The sequence below is a fragment of the Sciurus vulgaris genome (assembly GCF_902686455.1).
Source record: "Sciurus vulgaris genome assembly, chromosome: 5".
Taxonomy (NCBI): Eukaryota; Metazoa; Chordata; class Mammalia; order Rodentia; family Sciuridae; genus Sciurus; species Sciurus vulgaris.
Window position 1 is genome coordinate 93,305,777 of NC_136465.1, and position 17,018 is coordinate 93,322,794.

The 17,018-nt window shown below is 36.1% G+C and overlaps 1 protein-coding gene across 12 annotated transcripts in view; it reads right to left on the reverse strand.

The window, feature by feature from the left end:
- The window catches only part of LMNTD1 (lamin tail domain containing 1), a 475,302-nt gene that overhangs the window by 27,458 nt on the left and 430,826 nt on the right, over window positions 1–17,018 (reverse strand). For all 12 annotated transcript variants that reach the window (XM_079139428.1, XM_079139427.1, XM_079139422.1 and 9 more), the window contains 3 exons: window positions 15,928–16,126; window positions 2,162–2,348; window positions 1,363–1,482 (listed from right to left, as the gene is read on the reverse strand). In XM_079139428.1, coding sequence (XP_078995554.1) covers window positions 1,363–1,482; window positions 2,162–2,348; window positions 15,928–16,126 — 506 coding nt within the window. The remainder of the gene's footprint in view (window positions 1–1,362; window positions 1,483–2,161; window positions 2,349–15,927; window positions 16,127–17,018) is intronic.

The window sequence follows — 17,018 nt, forward strand, 5'->3', positions numbered from 1 at the left end:
TGTAACATGCCACCATGCTTGACAGATAACAAATATATGTAAATATGTTCAATATAAATTAATGAGGTTCAGTCTTTCATTAGCAAATAGAATTATTATGTGCAAAGTAGTTCAACCAACCAGGTAAAACAATCTAAGGACAAAGTCTAATTCAGTGGCAGCAAATGACAATTTATAGGGTGCACATCCCAGGAGCTCAGGGCCTTGGTCTGCCTGGTTCAGCACTCATCACCGGGACAGTGCACACACAAAGCAGAAGGCACAAACCTGTTTACAAAGTGGATAAATGTGATGAAAGTTCTGAACCATGAAGCCTTCATACTAATCTGGGTTGTGCTAATGACTTCTCTGGAGGCTGAGGAAGTAACTTAGCTTGCATAACTTTTTCTTTCCAACTAGTTAAAATTATTATCAATCGTTTAAAATTCAGTTTGAACCCATAAAGGGACTTAGAGTGGACTGAGTAAAGTCTGCTAAATGACATCTGGTGAAAGTTCTCCCCATCTAACGAAAACCGATCTCACAGAAAGACATGAAATGGCTCTTAATAAATTAGCAGAGCATTCTAAAGGGAAAGTTGAGTGAGGCATACGGTCTGATGGAGCAAGGAAGAAGTTAAGAGATTCTGATCAACACATCGTGTGGGTTAGTAGTTATATGACACCGTGAAACCAAGGATGAGAAAAAAGACAAGTACTTAAGAAAACTCTAAATAACCATTTTGAAAAAGGAATTAACTTTGTTGTCATAAAAAAGAGATACCTTTAAACTTTATTAGCATGTCAAAGGATATATATTTATGATGTTATTATATACCAAGGAAAAATAGAATAACATTATAAAATTGTCAAATACTGGAAACAAATCATACAAAGTTATTCATAATACACTTAATTTTAGAGTGGATAAAGTACAATCATTTCAAATTGAGTAAAATTTTTTTAGAATATTAGTCCCTTGGAAGCAGATGCCATTTTTTTAAGTTATAGTCCCAGCACTTAGTATAGTCATAAGAATAAAGAAGTTCCATAAATACCAGAAAAATAAAGGAATAGAAGAGGTTGTATGTAGTGCCCTTCTTACCCTGCTCTTCAAGCTAACATCACAAACAAAAATCTTTCCTGGACTCCAAAATTTGAGAAATACCGGATATCAAAATTATTTTTGTCAAATGGTAAGCAATTCTTTGGCACTTGGATGCTGGAAAGAGGATGCTGTTGGATTGCCTGATGTGTTGGCAGTTAATGATGAGTTTTCAAGCTTTTCAGGATGGAAAAATAGCCAAGTAAGCTAAGAGAAGGAAGAGACATAAAGAGGGCTATTCGGTTTGCTAAAAACTATTGTTACAAACCAGACACTGACTTCCCCGTTGGGTTTGCACAGGATCGTTGTGCAATCTGGATTTGTTCTAAATTTGTTTTGTTCCTTCCAAAGAAAGTCTGAGGGTGGATGATGCTTGGCTTCAGATGCTGCTGCCCATACCTGCAAGAAAACCGTGACAAATGTTACTGGGCTCAGCGTAGTCTTGTGAAGGTCATAGGGTTATTGCAACTTAACCTGTCTCAACAGGTGAGGTTTTAGTGCCGTTTATTTTAAGAGATGAAGTCTCGCTGTGTTGTCCAGGCTGGACTCAAACTCCTGGGCTCAAGTGATCTTTCCACCTCAGCTTCCCAAGGAGCTGACACTACAGGTGGGCATATGCCACTGTGCTTGGCTTCAGGTGAGGCTTTAAAATATAATAACTAATGAAATATTTAATACCAAGCTGTGTGCCACTAAATAGCTACTGCACATGATTTAAAGGAAAGCACAGGAAAGAGGGGGAAATCTTCCAGCATAATGTACAATTACCTGTTCTGGGAAAAATCTCTTTGCTTGTCTTCTAAGGACAAGGTTACTTAGTTTAAGGAACTTGGGAACTCCACTTTAATAGTTAAATGATAAAAAAGTATCATGCACCAAACTGAAGACAGTTGTAAAAATTTAATTATGGTTATATATTTTTATCCAGAAGATAAACAAAGTGGCTCAATTAACCAACAATAACAATAAATCACTTTTTATGAACACATCTGGGGAAGAGACCACCACTGGTGCTGAGCCACAGGCTGATGAACTTTATCTCTGCAATTCCAGTTCACAAAATTTCTGTCATACTTACCGTCACTGTGGAACTGGCCTGCATTATGATATTTGGAAGGAATCGGTACAAAGAAATTGCTTGTCCCTTCACATTCTGCTGGAGAATATGATCTCCAATCTCCAGTTCTTTGTCAAGAGAAGAGTTAAGGAGCCTCACAAACAAACCCTTGACATTCACTTCAGCTATTTCAATGTCTCCAAGAGAACTAGAAAAATAAAACAGAAAGATTATAAAAGTGTCTTCTGATACAAATGTCTTTGGCTCACTTTCAGAACTGAAAAATAAACACACTTTTATATTAGGGGGAAGTTGCCACTACATTGTACATTCTATTGGGCATGTTCTACATAGAAACCAGGTATTTCGTAACCTAAGACAATGGCTTGATGGCTTATTTCTTTTTCTTCATTGACACAATAAAATGATCTGTTTCTCGCAAGATAATTAAAGAAAACCTAAAATGTGCTCTAAGAGTCAGGGTATGAATGTCCATAGGAAAGTGTGATTGTAACTTCTAAAATTTCCTACTGCTCAACTCGAAGCCATTGTGACGTGAATTTCTCAAGAGTAGATCAAGAGAAAAGTGAAAACTTTTAGTTTACTTTAATAAAGTGATTATGAAGATGAGGAGCAACTGCTTTAATTCAGCTTTTTCATTGCTGTGCCCAAAAGATCTGATAAGAACAGATTAGAGGCGGATAAGTAATTGACTCATGGTTTCCTTGGTTCAGTCCATGATTGGCCAACCCCATAGCTCTGGGTCCAAGATGTGGCCGAACATCAGGGCCGTGGAAAGCAGATGAGGACATGGCAACCAGGAAGCACAGAGAGAGCTCCACCAGGGGAAAAATATAACTCTCTCAGTCGCACCCCCAGAAACTTATGTCCTTGAGCCATACTCTACCTGCCTGCGTTACCACTCGATTAATTCATATTAGTGGATTAATCTACTGATCAGGTTACAACTCTCATAATCTAATCATATCACCTCTGAACATTCTTGCATTGTCTCACACATGGACTTTTGGGGGATACCTTATATTACAACTATGTGATTTAAACAATTTTGGAAAGTGACACATTATGAAAACATAAGATGGCGTTTTTAACCCTCTAAGTTGTGTTGAGGACTTAGTATGTTCCAGGCATCAGGCTGATCATTTACATATCAGCATTTTTCAGAGTGTGGGTCACAACCAATTACCAAGTTATAAAATTACTTGACTGGCTTAGGACCAGCATCTTCAAAATAAAATATATCTCTACCAATAATAATTACCAATACTACTATGTACTAGGCACTGGGAAAAATATATCTGCATCTGTCTATCACTATCTCCATTTATCTATATCTATATATATATCTATATCTATCTATCTATCTATCTATCTATCTATCTATCTATCTATCTCTATATATATATATATCTTTCCACAATTTAACTTTCACAAAACATACATATTTCTACTTATTTCTCATTGAAAGTCTTAGTAAAAAAGTAAGGAACTCTTTATTATCTCATTTAATTCTTATGGCCAAGTGAGACACATACTATTTTTAGTCCCACTTTATAGATAAGGAAACAGGTTTAGAGAGATGAATTCTCATGTTCAGGGTCATTGAATAAAAGTTAGTGCTTGTCCTTCTGCCTTACTAGTAAGATCTCAAATGGGTTTCATCCAATCACTCAACTTTTTAAAAATCCTGTACACACCCTGTGGGTGAGCACTGCTAGAAAACACACCCCCACAACACACACACACACACACACTACACACAGATTGTTGCTACCAAAAAATTATTGGTTTTCAACCACACCTGGGCCCTTAGCATCTCCCTTCGTGATGAACAGCAAGTTGTCTTCTTCATGAACTGAACCAGAGCCTATTGCCACCATGTCAACCATGTCCATATCCCTGCCCATGTCTCTATTCTCCCTCCCAGTAAATAATCTTACTAGGAAAATACATCTATGAGAGAGAACTGTGTTATCCTGCTTCCCAGTTAGCAGTAGGTTTGTCTATTAGTGCCTCATACCTGTCCCTGTTCCAGCCCACTCTGCAATGGAAAAAGAACCCTTCTCCCCCTCAAAGTGAAGCCCTCTGGTAACTGCCTCCTCTGCCACTTCAGCCTTTCCACCCATTTGTTGTCCTTTAACACCAACCTCTCCCTCTACACTGCTTCTTTTCCTCAAATACATACATATTCTTAAAGCACTACCACCTTTAAAAGCAAAAAACCAAAGCAACCCTGCTCCAGCTTACGTGCCATACTGTTCCCCAAATCCTGCTTTTGAAAAGATTATGTGCTAAATTCCTCACTTCTTATTCACTTCTCAATCACTACTGCCTATGTCTGCTATAGACACAGATGACCAATGCCCTTCAGTTGGTAAGTTTTGTGGTATCTGTTCAGTCTTTGTCTTCATGTCTTTGAAGTATTTGCTTCTGCCAGATACACCTTCTGTTAAGAAAGCTCCCCCTGTGTTTTACTGCTATCATCTGTTTACTCCTTTTCAGATTTCTCTTCTTTCACTATCTCTCTTGGTCCATGAGACACTGTTCTTAGACCTCTTTTATTTGTCACTCTCTATAGATGTGGTATTACCCATGAAGAGGGCTTCAGTAACCATTATCATACCAATGATCACTATGGTAAAATCTATTACCTGTCTTGATTGCTGAGCTTCAGACCCATGGAACCAACTGACCACAGGACCCCAAAGTCACCTCTGAATTTATCATTTTGACCTGTTGTGAATCTACTCTTTCAATTGAAAACTTTTTAAGAGAACTGCATAATTTCCACATTAGCCATGCCTGAAATTTCCGTGACTTTCCCTCTCTTATCCTTCCTGCTTTATCCATGACGTGCTTTATCTGTTCATTCTGCCTCTGGTTTCTTCTGTGTACCATCTCCTTCTCCCCACCTGTATAGCTGCTGTCTTTATTTGGCTCTCATCATCTCTGTGTGACATCATTGCAGCAGCCTGTTTTCTCCAGTTCTTCCTGCTCCTAACCATTCTGTATTGCTTCCAGAGTAATCTTTGTATGATGCAAACCTGGCATTGCATTTTCCTGCTGAAAATCCCTTACTGTTTCACCATTTCCTTCCAGATAAAAAGCAAACTTCACAACATGGAAAGAAGGCTCTATCTACTCTTGTCAGCCTCTTTAATCTCTTTTTTCTTTCCCTCTTACCTCATGCTTAAGCTACAATAAGAAAGAATTCCTTGCAAGTGCATAATTCATGCTGTGCTTGCTCATAGTGCGTGTTTCACTCACTGCTTACATGAATGCTCTTCCCTCTCATTTCCTGTATCCTAACTGACACCTCAAATTTTGAGCTTCTTAATTTTTTTTCAATATCATAGGTACAAAATGGTATATCACTCGTTGCTCAGTTTTCATCTTTTGCAGGTTATCTGCTTATATCATTTTGTTTACTTTCCTATAGATCATTTTGCATTTTTATAATTGATTCATAGAATTGATACTATTTAATATATGCACATAAATTCTGCAAGGAAAGGCTTTTAAAATATCTTCATCTAAGATGTCTCTTATGGTATAAACTTCCAAAATTCTTACTGTATAAAATTGATCAGTCTTCCTCTTTGTAGTTTCTGTTTTTTGATTATCCTCTTGATACCATGGCTGCCAAGGAGTTGTGGTTGGTGTCACTGCCCAGTATCACAAGATTATCATATGGCATCCTGCTAACCCAGGGAAATGATCAAAATTCAAAACACAGGGTCTGGATTCTACTAAATGCATATCACTTTTGAACCATTGTCAAGTTGAAAGGTTGAACTGTTATAAGGGACTTGTGTGTGTGTGTGTGTGTGAGAGAGAGAGAGAGAGAGAGAGAGAGAGAGAGAGAGAGAGAAAGAGAGAGAGAGAGAAAAAGAGAGAGAGAGATGTTTCATATAGAGAGTTCATTTTCCTAGCTGTGTTTATTAAATTGTTCATAATCTCCCTGCTGAGTTTTAATGCTACCCCTGTCATGTGACAATTTTCTGAATATTGCAATTTTCTGTTCTATTGATCCAGCTGTCCATTCTATGCTTATACCAAGTGTTTTTATTTTACATTACTTTACATTAAGTTCAGAATTGTATGGATGAGGCTTCCCTTATTTTCTTTTTCAGGAAAGTGTTAGCTGCCTTTGGACTTTTGCCCAGACACATCCATCCCTAATCCCTAGATTCTGTTAATATGTTACATGGCAGGTGTAATTAAACTTATAGATCTAGGTGGATAGATTAACCTGAATTATTCAACTAGGTCTAATCTAATAAAATGAGCCCATAAATTAAAAAAAATTTGCTTTACCTGGAATCAAACGAGAATTGCAGCAGAAAGGAAGGTTTAGATGCAATACTGCTGACGCTGAGATGCAGGGATCCATGTACACATGTGCAAGAACTGGGGAGAGATCTCTAGGGGCTGCAGCGACTCCACACTGATAGTTAGCAAGGCAATGGGGTCCTTAGTCCTAAAACCATAAGCAACTGAGTCTGGCCAACAATCTCAAGGTACATGATAGCAGACTTTCCCCCAGAGCCTCCAGGTAAGAGGTCAGCTGTATGACATCTTGATTTTGACCTTGTGAAATTCTAAGACGATAAAGAAGCTGAACCAATCCAGATTTATGACTTTAAAAATTGTGTGGTAATAAATGGGTGTTATTCTCCTTATTTTAAGTCACTAATTTAGGAAGCAACAAAATAAGTTGTCCTATAGACTAAGATTTTAGAATCAGTGTGTCAGAGATGTTGCCCACTTGGTCTATGATATCTAATGCCCTTATTGGAGATTAATTCCAGTGTTGATTTCTATTGATTTACTAATTGCCAGTCAATTTTTTTTATTGTTTCTTTGAAGATGAGTATCCTAAGTATCCTTTTTTCTCCTGGTTGACTTTAAAATTTTCTTTATGCCTTCTGTATCTAGGTTTGTTTGTTTTATCTTTTATCCTACTATGAGTTGGCAGTGGTTCCTGAATCTTTGGCTTGATGTTTTCCATTAGTTTGAAAAAATTCTCTACTGTTGGTGAAAATTCCATCCATCTGTTCTATCTCAATCTTTTTCCTACTTTTGTAACTATAATTATGAATATATAAATATAAATGCGTGCATATATATATATATATATATATCACTATTTGTTTGTGATGCTTGTTTCTAACCTCTTTGCTTTTTATGAATCAGTATGGACATTCTCTTGTGAGAATATTATGTAGTACAATAATTCTTTCTTCTGTTGTTTCAAATGTCAAGATGAACCCACATACTAAAAGGATAATTTCTGTTATTTGATTTTTTTATTCCTAAAAATCGCTTTTGATTCTTTGTTTTTTAGTCTACAAGTTGAGATCAAAATTTTTATCTTGTCATTTAATTCCTTGGATAGTTTAGTCATTGTTTTTTTTTTTTAGATCCTTGTCATATAACCACAACATCTGCATCTCCTATACCAGTTTCTGGTTTCCATATTTGGTCTTGGAGTTTTGTTAAATTTCATTTTTTGTACACATTGTTATTTTTATATAGTTCTATTATGGTTTAGATATAAGGTGTCCATAAATAGCTCATGTGAGAGACAATGAAAGAATGTTTAAGGTGAAATGACTGGGTTATGGGAATCTTAACCTAATCAGTGCATTAATTCACTTGAATGGGTTAACTGGGTGACAACTGTAGATAGGAAGGGTGTGGCTGGAAGTGGTCAGTCACTGGGAGTGTGCCTTTGTGGGTATATATTTTGTCCTTGGTGAGCTAAGCTTAATTTCTGCTTCCTGTTGCCACATCAGCTGTATTCTTCTTCCACATATTCCACTTAACCTGGGGTCCAGAGTAATGGAGTTAGCAGTCTATTCACTAAGACTTCTGAAACCATGAGCTCCCAGATAAACTTTTTCCCCTTTAATTGTTCTCGTTAGGTCTTTATTGGTCACAGTGATAACACAGCTTACTGAAACAAATTCCTAGTATCATAGATTTAAAAAAATACTGCAGAGATAATTTAAGGCTCTGTATGTTTTCTCTCACTAGAGAAGATTTATTTTTGCTTTTGGCAGGCATGTAAGTTGAAAAAATCACTTTAATTGAATCAGGGTGTGAAATGATTTGACACTAGACTGGTTTATTTTGATTATAGCTTTACCATTGGGTGTACCCTTTTAAGTTCTAACTGAAAACCTGGGGGTGTTTGAGGGATGACTCTCATTCCTGACAGGTCCCAAATGCCAATTTTCATTCACCCAGTTCTGTGATCCTGCCAAAATATTTGATGAACTTCTAAGCCTCTCTGCTCCAGCTTCCTAACTATGTTGAGGAGAAAAGTGGCTCCAAATATTAGGATTTCGCTCGGATTTCCTCTCCTAGAAGAAGAATTGTGATAATAGAGGGTGTATACATATGGACTCTCTTGGCATCCACTATGAAGTTTCATTCAAAACAATGGCCTCACTTCTTAAATCCCTGCATTGCATAGATGCCTCTTTCATAGAGACTCATTTCTGAGCAATTTATATAACCATGTCTTTTCTTTGTGTGTGTGTTATCATTATTTAATTTTGGATGTAACATGCTATTCTTCCCTGGGATTCCTCTAATTCATTCTCATCTTACTGTGTGAATTCTTTGTGTGATGTTTTTATTTTTTGTTTTATAGATTCATTTTCTTTTTCTGCCCATGGAAATGATCACTATTTGACACATTTTAAACAAAAGATCTTGGAATAGCTCAGCTATGCCTTTCTTATCATTACTTATAACTGAATATAGAAGCCTTTCATTAGTCAAGTGAACTGTTTATTAATTTAAATTTTATTTTATGCACATACATAGGATAAATTTACCTGTCTGATAGAAAACAAAACATTGTCCATATCAAGGCACTTTTTTGCCTTCTTTGTGATTTAAGACCTAAAGTTACAAGAAAACACTTCAAGCAATACATGAAAATTCATAGAGGCAAACTGTTGATATGTTGTCACACAGCCTTTACAAGTAATCTTTTTCTCTTCTCTGCAAGCCTTCCTGTTTATTTTTTAGTGAAAAGTGACTTGAGACCTCTGCTCATAATTTGTGATTAGCTGAGAGTGGAGAGTGATGTTCCAACCACCTGATTTGTGAAAAGATTAAAAAGACACAAGTCTATGTCACTTATTTTTCCTTAAAAAATCACTTTCCATTACTTAAGCACTGATTTATCTGGTCATCAGGTTCTTCTTGAGAGTTCCATTCTATTTATCTGCTTTTAAGCTTCTGTTACTGAGCAATTTGTTAAAATCATCTTTAGCGTTTCGGTCATGCCACTCTCTAGCTAAGATTCTTACATGTTGGCACTGGCACTTGTCATTGGGGAGGGTGGTGTCAGCTGGTAAGGGCTCTTTAAGTTTTCACAGGACAAATTTTGGAAAAAATAAGGGGACATGAGTAAGGGAACTTGAGTTACTTCACTGGTACTGTAAGAGAAGAACTCTTATACATAGAAGTCTTAGTGACAGATCTTTGATGTAATGGAGAGATAAATTTGTATAATACTACAATCAGGCTTTATATCAACCAAAGGAAGAATAATTGGGCTTAGAATACTTTGGGAATATGAGTATATTTGCACTTATTGGTTGTTTTGGACAAGAGGTTTTCATGTGGTTATCATTAACTTAGTGAGGCCTATTTTGTCCAGAGCTTACAGACATTCTTCCTCTAAAGTTATAGAATGAAGAACTGCCTGGGAGCAAAGATGGCAGATGGATGGGAAGGCAGCCTTCTTAAACATGAAGCCAAGGTAAGGTCTTAGGATTTAGGCAGGGTGCTGAGATAAACCTAATGAAAATTCTAGTTAACATGTCTATTCCATTTCCTTCTTGCCTACAGCACTCTTCCCTTCTCCTGGCATATTTTCAGCTGCTCACCAGAGGTGACTGGTGATGGTACATGAGAAATAACAGCTGTCTTTGTTCAAAATGCTACAGGAAAGATTAAACAATATGTAGAGATGTGACTGAGATAAAAAATATAGTAGATGGGATTAACGGATTAGTAGTAGATGTAAATATCAGTGAATCTGAAGACATAGTAATGTACACTATCCAAAAGGCAATACAGAAAAAAACAATGTTTGTTTGTTTGTTTAAAGGAAGTAACAGCATTAGAGAGCTGTGGTACAACTCCAAATGGTCCAATAAGAGTATAACTGAAGTCCTTTGAAAAGGAGGAGGTCAATTGCTGAAGACACAGTGGCCCAGATTTTTCCAATTTAAATTATACATATCAGTAAACCAAAGAAAGGCAACATCCCCAAGCACGGGAAATCTGAAAAAAGTTATACCAAGACACATCATTTCGGAAATCAAATCTCTGAAAATCAATGATAAAGAGAACAACTTCAAAGCACCATGAAGGAAAAAAACAAGAGGACACATTTAGGTAGAGGATCAAATGTAAGATATGATAATGATCACGGCATATTTATTAGCAACAATGTGAACAAGAATATACAATGACTTTTTTTTTTTTTTTTTTTTGGTACCTGGGATTGAACCCAGGAACACATAACCATTAAGCAACATCCCCAGCCCTTTTTACATTTTATTTAGAGACAGGGTCTTGATGAGTTGCTTAGGACTTCGCTAGGTTGCTGAGGCTGGTTTTGAACTCACCATCCTCCTGCCTCAGGTTCCCGAGTTGCTGGGATTACAGGAATACACCACTGTGCCCAGCTAAGATGCAACATCTTTAAAGCACTGAAGAAAAAACTGTCCACATATAATTTTATATCCATTGAAAATGTCTTTTTAAAACAAAGACAATAATCAAGAATTTTTTGGTATACCAAGACTGAGAGAAGAATTCACTGCGAGCAGTTTCATACTGCAGGAAATATTAAAGGAGCTTCTTTTCAAATGGTAGGATAATAATATTGTCTGGAAATACTATCTACAGGACCCCACTCCCCCAAAATGAAGAGTACCCAAACATGTCAGGGTAAATATACTGTAGATTTTTCTTGATATTTAAATGTAATTTTAATTCGTCAAACAAAAATAACGATATAGTATAGAGTTCATATCACATTAAAAAGAAAATGTGTGACAAAGACCAGGAGGGTAATAATGAAAGTGCACTATGGTAAGGTTCCTAGACCAGTTGTGAAGTAGTCCAAGGCCACTTGCAGGTAGTCTGCCATTGTTCAAGATATATCATATAAGCCTGAAAGCAACTACCAACATAAGAATGATAGCTAATTAACCAATAAAGGAGGTAAAGCAGAATTATTAATAATACTCCATTCAAAAGAAGATTAAAAAAAATTGAACACGTACAATTGAGGAAAACAGAAAACAACAAAACAGGAGGCTTAACCCTTAATCATATGAATAATCACTTCAAATATAAGTGGTTTGAAGGACATGGATTTGTCAGATCGGCTAAGAGCATGTCCCAATCTTATGTCATCAACAAAACAGACACTCCAAATACAAACACATAGTTTAAAAGCCAAAAGAATGGGAAGAGATACAACATGCTAACATTAGTTAAAAAAAATTAAAAACTTCAATGATATATTAATATTAGGCCAAATAGCTTTCCAAGCAAAGAATATTGCCAAGGATCAAGAAGGTCATTTCATAATGATATAAGGACCAATGCATTGGGAAGAAATAACACTCCTAATTGCTTCTACATCTAATAACAAAGATTCAAAATATATTAAAACAACAAAAATGAACTGCAAGGGAGAAATCAACAAATTCAATAGATTTTAATACCTCTCTCTCAATAACTGATAGAACAAGTAGACAGAAAATCAGCAAAAAGACAGTATAACACTTATCAACCAACATGTTTATGAAACACTTTGCTTAATAAATTTTAAAAGTTTCAAGTCATACAAAGTTTATTTTTGACTATATGGAATCTAACTAGAAATCAATAACAAGAAGATATTTGGAAAATCATGGAACTGGAAAAATCTATGAAATACTTGGGAACATAATAACACTTCTAAATTACCCAAGAATCAAATGGGAAATAAAAATGTAAATTAGAAAATATTTTGAACAGAATGAAAATGAAAATACAACATTTCAAAATGTGTGGGATGCAAGTAGGTAATACTTAGAGGGAAATTTATAATATTAAATATCCATGTCAGAAAAGAAAAAGGTATCAAATCAATGTTTTCAATTTACACCTTAAAAAATTAAAAAAAAAAAAAAAAAAAGAAAACAAAACAAAACAAAACCCCTGAAACAAAGAGGGGTAGATATAGATCAGAATGGAAATCAATGAAACAGGAAGCAAACAAAAATAGACAAAATCAATGAAGCCAAACATTGGTTCTTGGCAGAGCTCAATAAAACCTTCTAAATCTGTAATAAAACCAAGCAGAAAAAAGAGAAGACACAAAGGACCATGCTGGGAACAGGAAAGGTGACAGGACAGATTCTACAGAGAGAAAAAGGATATTAAGAGAAATTATACACATCTTTGTACCAAGAAATTTGACAACTTAGATAAAACGGACAAATTCCTTAGAAGATTCAAGTTTACTCAAGAAGAAATAAGCAGAACTGCCCGATTATGTATTTAAAAATAGAGTTTGTAATTTAAAAATTTCCCACAAAGAAACTCCGGGCTTAGATAACTTTAGTGGTTAATTTTATAAAACATTTAAGGAAAAATAATATTACTTCTTTGCACATTTTTCTAGAAAAGGATAAAAATATATTTTATCTCATTTCATGAGATAAAACATTACCTTCATACCAAAGTAAAAAAAGAAACATTGTAAGAAAACAAAACTGTGGACCAATATTCTTTACAAACGTAGACACAAGAACTTGAAACAAAATTTTAGCAAATAGAATTCTACAATATAGTAAAGGGACACACATTCTGACCAAATAGGGGTTATTCTGAGAGTGCAGGGCACTTTAAGTCTAAAAAAGAAAAACTATAATCTAAATAGATGCATAAAAAGTAGTGATACTACCCAACATCTAGATATAACATTCGTCATCATAGATTAAATTTTCTGAATAACAATTCTGTCACTCTGTTGATCAAAACTTTCCCATGGATGGGGGTATCTCATGAAAATCAAAGGGAGATCAGTAGCTTAGAGGAAGGGGACAGGGGAGGGAATATGGGGAGAAAGGGGAGATACTGGGGAATGATATTGACCAAATTATATTGTTATAATGGGTGCATATACAAAATGTAGCGACAAATCCCACCATTATGTACAACCATAATGCACCAATAAAAAAATAAAACATGGGAAAAAAATAAAACTTTCCCAATAACCCATAGTGAAGTCCAAATTCTTGAACCTGGAATTCAAGGCTCATTGTGATCTCTTTCACATTGAATCCCAGCTCCTGTCCCAGGAAGAGTGGCAGTGAAGCATGACCAGGTGGGCTGAAATGCACAGGGACACAGCATTGCTGCCCACTACATGCTGCTGCTCCTAGCCTCGCGTGAGCACGTAAGTATACCAGCTGCCATGCAGCCACACGGGCCACAGTCATGCAGAACCTGCCATTCCTGTACCAGACTGAGGCAGAACGAGCCAGAGTCTAGTCTGGTGCCACTGCCCTACTCCCACACCACATAGTGACTCAGAACTCCCAGTATCCAGGATCCACTGATCTCAACCTCCTGGGAAGCTGGGATTGCAGATGAGCCACAAAAAAACAGAAGTGGGGCAGACCTGAAAGGAAGTTCAGGCTCAAGGATTGTTGGTACTTTTCCACACCTTGATTATCATAATTTTGGACCAATAATATTGATATTTTTCAAACCCTGATTTGCATAAATGTGGACCAGTAGCATTGACCCAAGTGCCATATAAACTGCTAGACTAGCACACTCAAGTAGCATCCTGCTATCAGGTCCCTTCCTTCCCTGTGAGAGTTCACTTTCTATTCTTGAATAAGTCCTACTCCATTCGCTCTTGCTTTCAGTTGTCCATGAAGTTTATGAGACAAACTTAGAAAGAAATTGGTGGTGAGCTGTTGTGATCTGCTGCAACACTGGAGGCATCGTCCTCCATTAAGAGCCATAACATGATTTTTGACTGCCGAGACCTGCTGCTTATGCAGACTTCACCTACCAGTCGAAGGGGAGAAATCCCGCTTTCAACACTGTTCTCTACAACCCTATTATACTTCTTCATGCACTGCTTGATGTGACCACACTGTACAATTCTTTGTACCTGATCTTAGCTTTTCTGCCTCTTTCCCTTTCTGCTTCTCCTTTGCTCTACGCTTGTGGTTCTCAATCCCAGACTGTGCATTAGAATCACCAAGGCATTAAAATGAACAACAGTAACAACAAATAATAGTTGCCCAATTCTACCACCAGGGATGTTGACTCAAATAGTCTAATATGGGGTCAGGACTCTAAAAGCATCCGAGGTGATCATACTGAGTATTGAAAAACCAATAGTCTAGTGTGCTCTCGCATACTCCAAATGTGTATATCCCAAACTGACTTTTCTTTCTTTTTCATTAGTGCATTGTAATTATACATAAGGGTGGAGTTCATTGTGACATTCATATAAGCACATAACATAGTTGGTTCCAGTTCATTTTCTAGCACTATCTCTTTCCCTTTCTTCCTCCCTTACCCTGATCCCTTTCCTCTATCTATGGATCTTCCTTTTGCTTGTGCGTTATTCTTAATTGGTGCATTACACATGAAAGTGGGATTCATGGTAATGTGTTCTTTCAAGGATTTAGCACGATTTGGTCAATTTCATTTTGCAGTTTCTCCTCATTCTTTCCACCTTGATCCCCTTTCTCTATTCTAATGACTAGCCTGTCTTTCAAAGTATAGTCTAAATTGTAGCTCCTTCAAATAATCGTCCCAAATCATCCTGAGTTGGAAGCAAGCTCTCCTTTAAATGCCTTGGTAACTTACTTGCCCCTCTTGTCCTCATTTGCAGGTCTTCCCAGACTATAGTGTAACTCCTTGAAATCATATTTTTGTCTTTGAAATTATTTTTTGCCCCCAATAGTTCATCATTTTAAACACAGTTGGTATTAAGTGAATGATTTGATGAAGTGTCTTTAGATAGTTGAGCAAACTCAGGTTTTCTCCAATTTCATTTGGCATTAGAGCCCTTGTGATTGTAGGAAACAAGGGGTAAGGAGAAAAATATCCCCGTCATAACTGACACTCAATTCTGCCTACCAACTTCTTTTAGCTCTCAAATGCCTATGCCAACATGAGTTCACTACTAACATTTCACAGTTCAATCTGTTGTTTATGTAGTAAGGCAGAGTGAGATAATTAAGTAGATGAGTCAGCTCCTTCTTTTAATCCTAATATCAACTTTCTTCTTGATCAATTCTTTCACTATAGATACTGACACTGTAATGATAGATCAAGGAAGTAAAAATTAATCTATCTCCTTCTATCTTGAACTCAAGAGTCTACTAGAAAAAAAACATGTTAAAACCATCTGAATCATTCACCAACAGTGAAAAAGATCATTGAATAATTGAATGGACTCTGTAGGGATTATAGCACTATATTCTCTGGCATTTTTGAAAAATTAACATTCCTTGTTTCCTTCCTTAGAATGTTATATCAATTGCTTTTAATTGCTCAGAACATGAAACAATTATATTTCAATGAGTTATTTAGAGTCTTAGAAGAAGTCATATATCAGAACTAACATTAGATCAGAACTCTTTTTTCTACTTATTTATTGGTCCTCCCCAGCAGAGAATAACAAACAATTCAAATGGAATGTGTACCTGGACATAGAGGAGCCAACTTCTTCAAGAATTGTGGAAAAACGTCTGTAGGTATCTTTGGTACGGTTTGAACTGGCAAGAAATTTATTGGAATCACCAAACAAAGAAAGGAAGTAATCCTCTCCTTCCCCAATCACAGACAACTGGGAGTCAGAGTTTGATAGGGCCTGTTTCTTGGGAAGTAGGAAGTAGTTGATTCCTTTCAAAGAAATTAGAGAAGTTAATGAGAGAGAAGTCAATAAATAAATATTCATAGAACCCTGAGGCATTATCTTTACTTCTTGCTTCTACAAAACTATATATTTTTTCTATATTTTATTGTCATTGTCAAACTCAGTGAGAATAATTAGCAGCTTTCAAATGGTCACTTTCAGCTATCATAAACTATTGAACTGATTCTTTAGTTTATTAGAAACCTCATTTGTTTTTGAGTAGGTAAAACATTTGAATCTGTCGAATTTGGATATGTTATGTGCATTACAGTCATATTCTCTTTTGTGTTTTCTATACTACCTAAATTACTACCCATAAGTTAAAGCCTCAAATGAGTCCTTTACTGCTAATGCTTAGTCCTTTCCCCAGATAAAAACTTAAACTTTGTCCATCAACTAAAGCATGTATTTTATAAAAAGATAAAGTAAAGTCTAATCAGGTTCTAGGATCCTTTTAGAAGTTTTCTCTTTTGAAATTTTCTGCAGAGAATTACAGACAAATTCTCTGCAATTGTGTACCAGCTGTGCCACTTACCAGGTCAAGGGATTTGGACTTTCCAAGTTTCAGTTTTCTTGAACATAAAATAAGGAGATGTGAGGACTGGAGATAATGCAGGTTAGGGTCTAACACAGTGTTTAGTATTTAGCAGGTACTTGAAAAACGACTGCCATTACTGTAGTACAAGGATTTTGGTTAATGTGGCCCTGGGTCCAGAAGCCTCAAAGGATTAAAATAATCTACATTTTGTTTTAGATTCTTATATTCTTAACAAAAACAAAGCAAGGTGAAAGATATAAAAGGAAAAAAATCGTAGGTTTTATTTGTTCATTTTGGTGCTGTGCTGGGAATTGAATCCAGGACTTTAAACATGCTAAGCA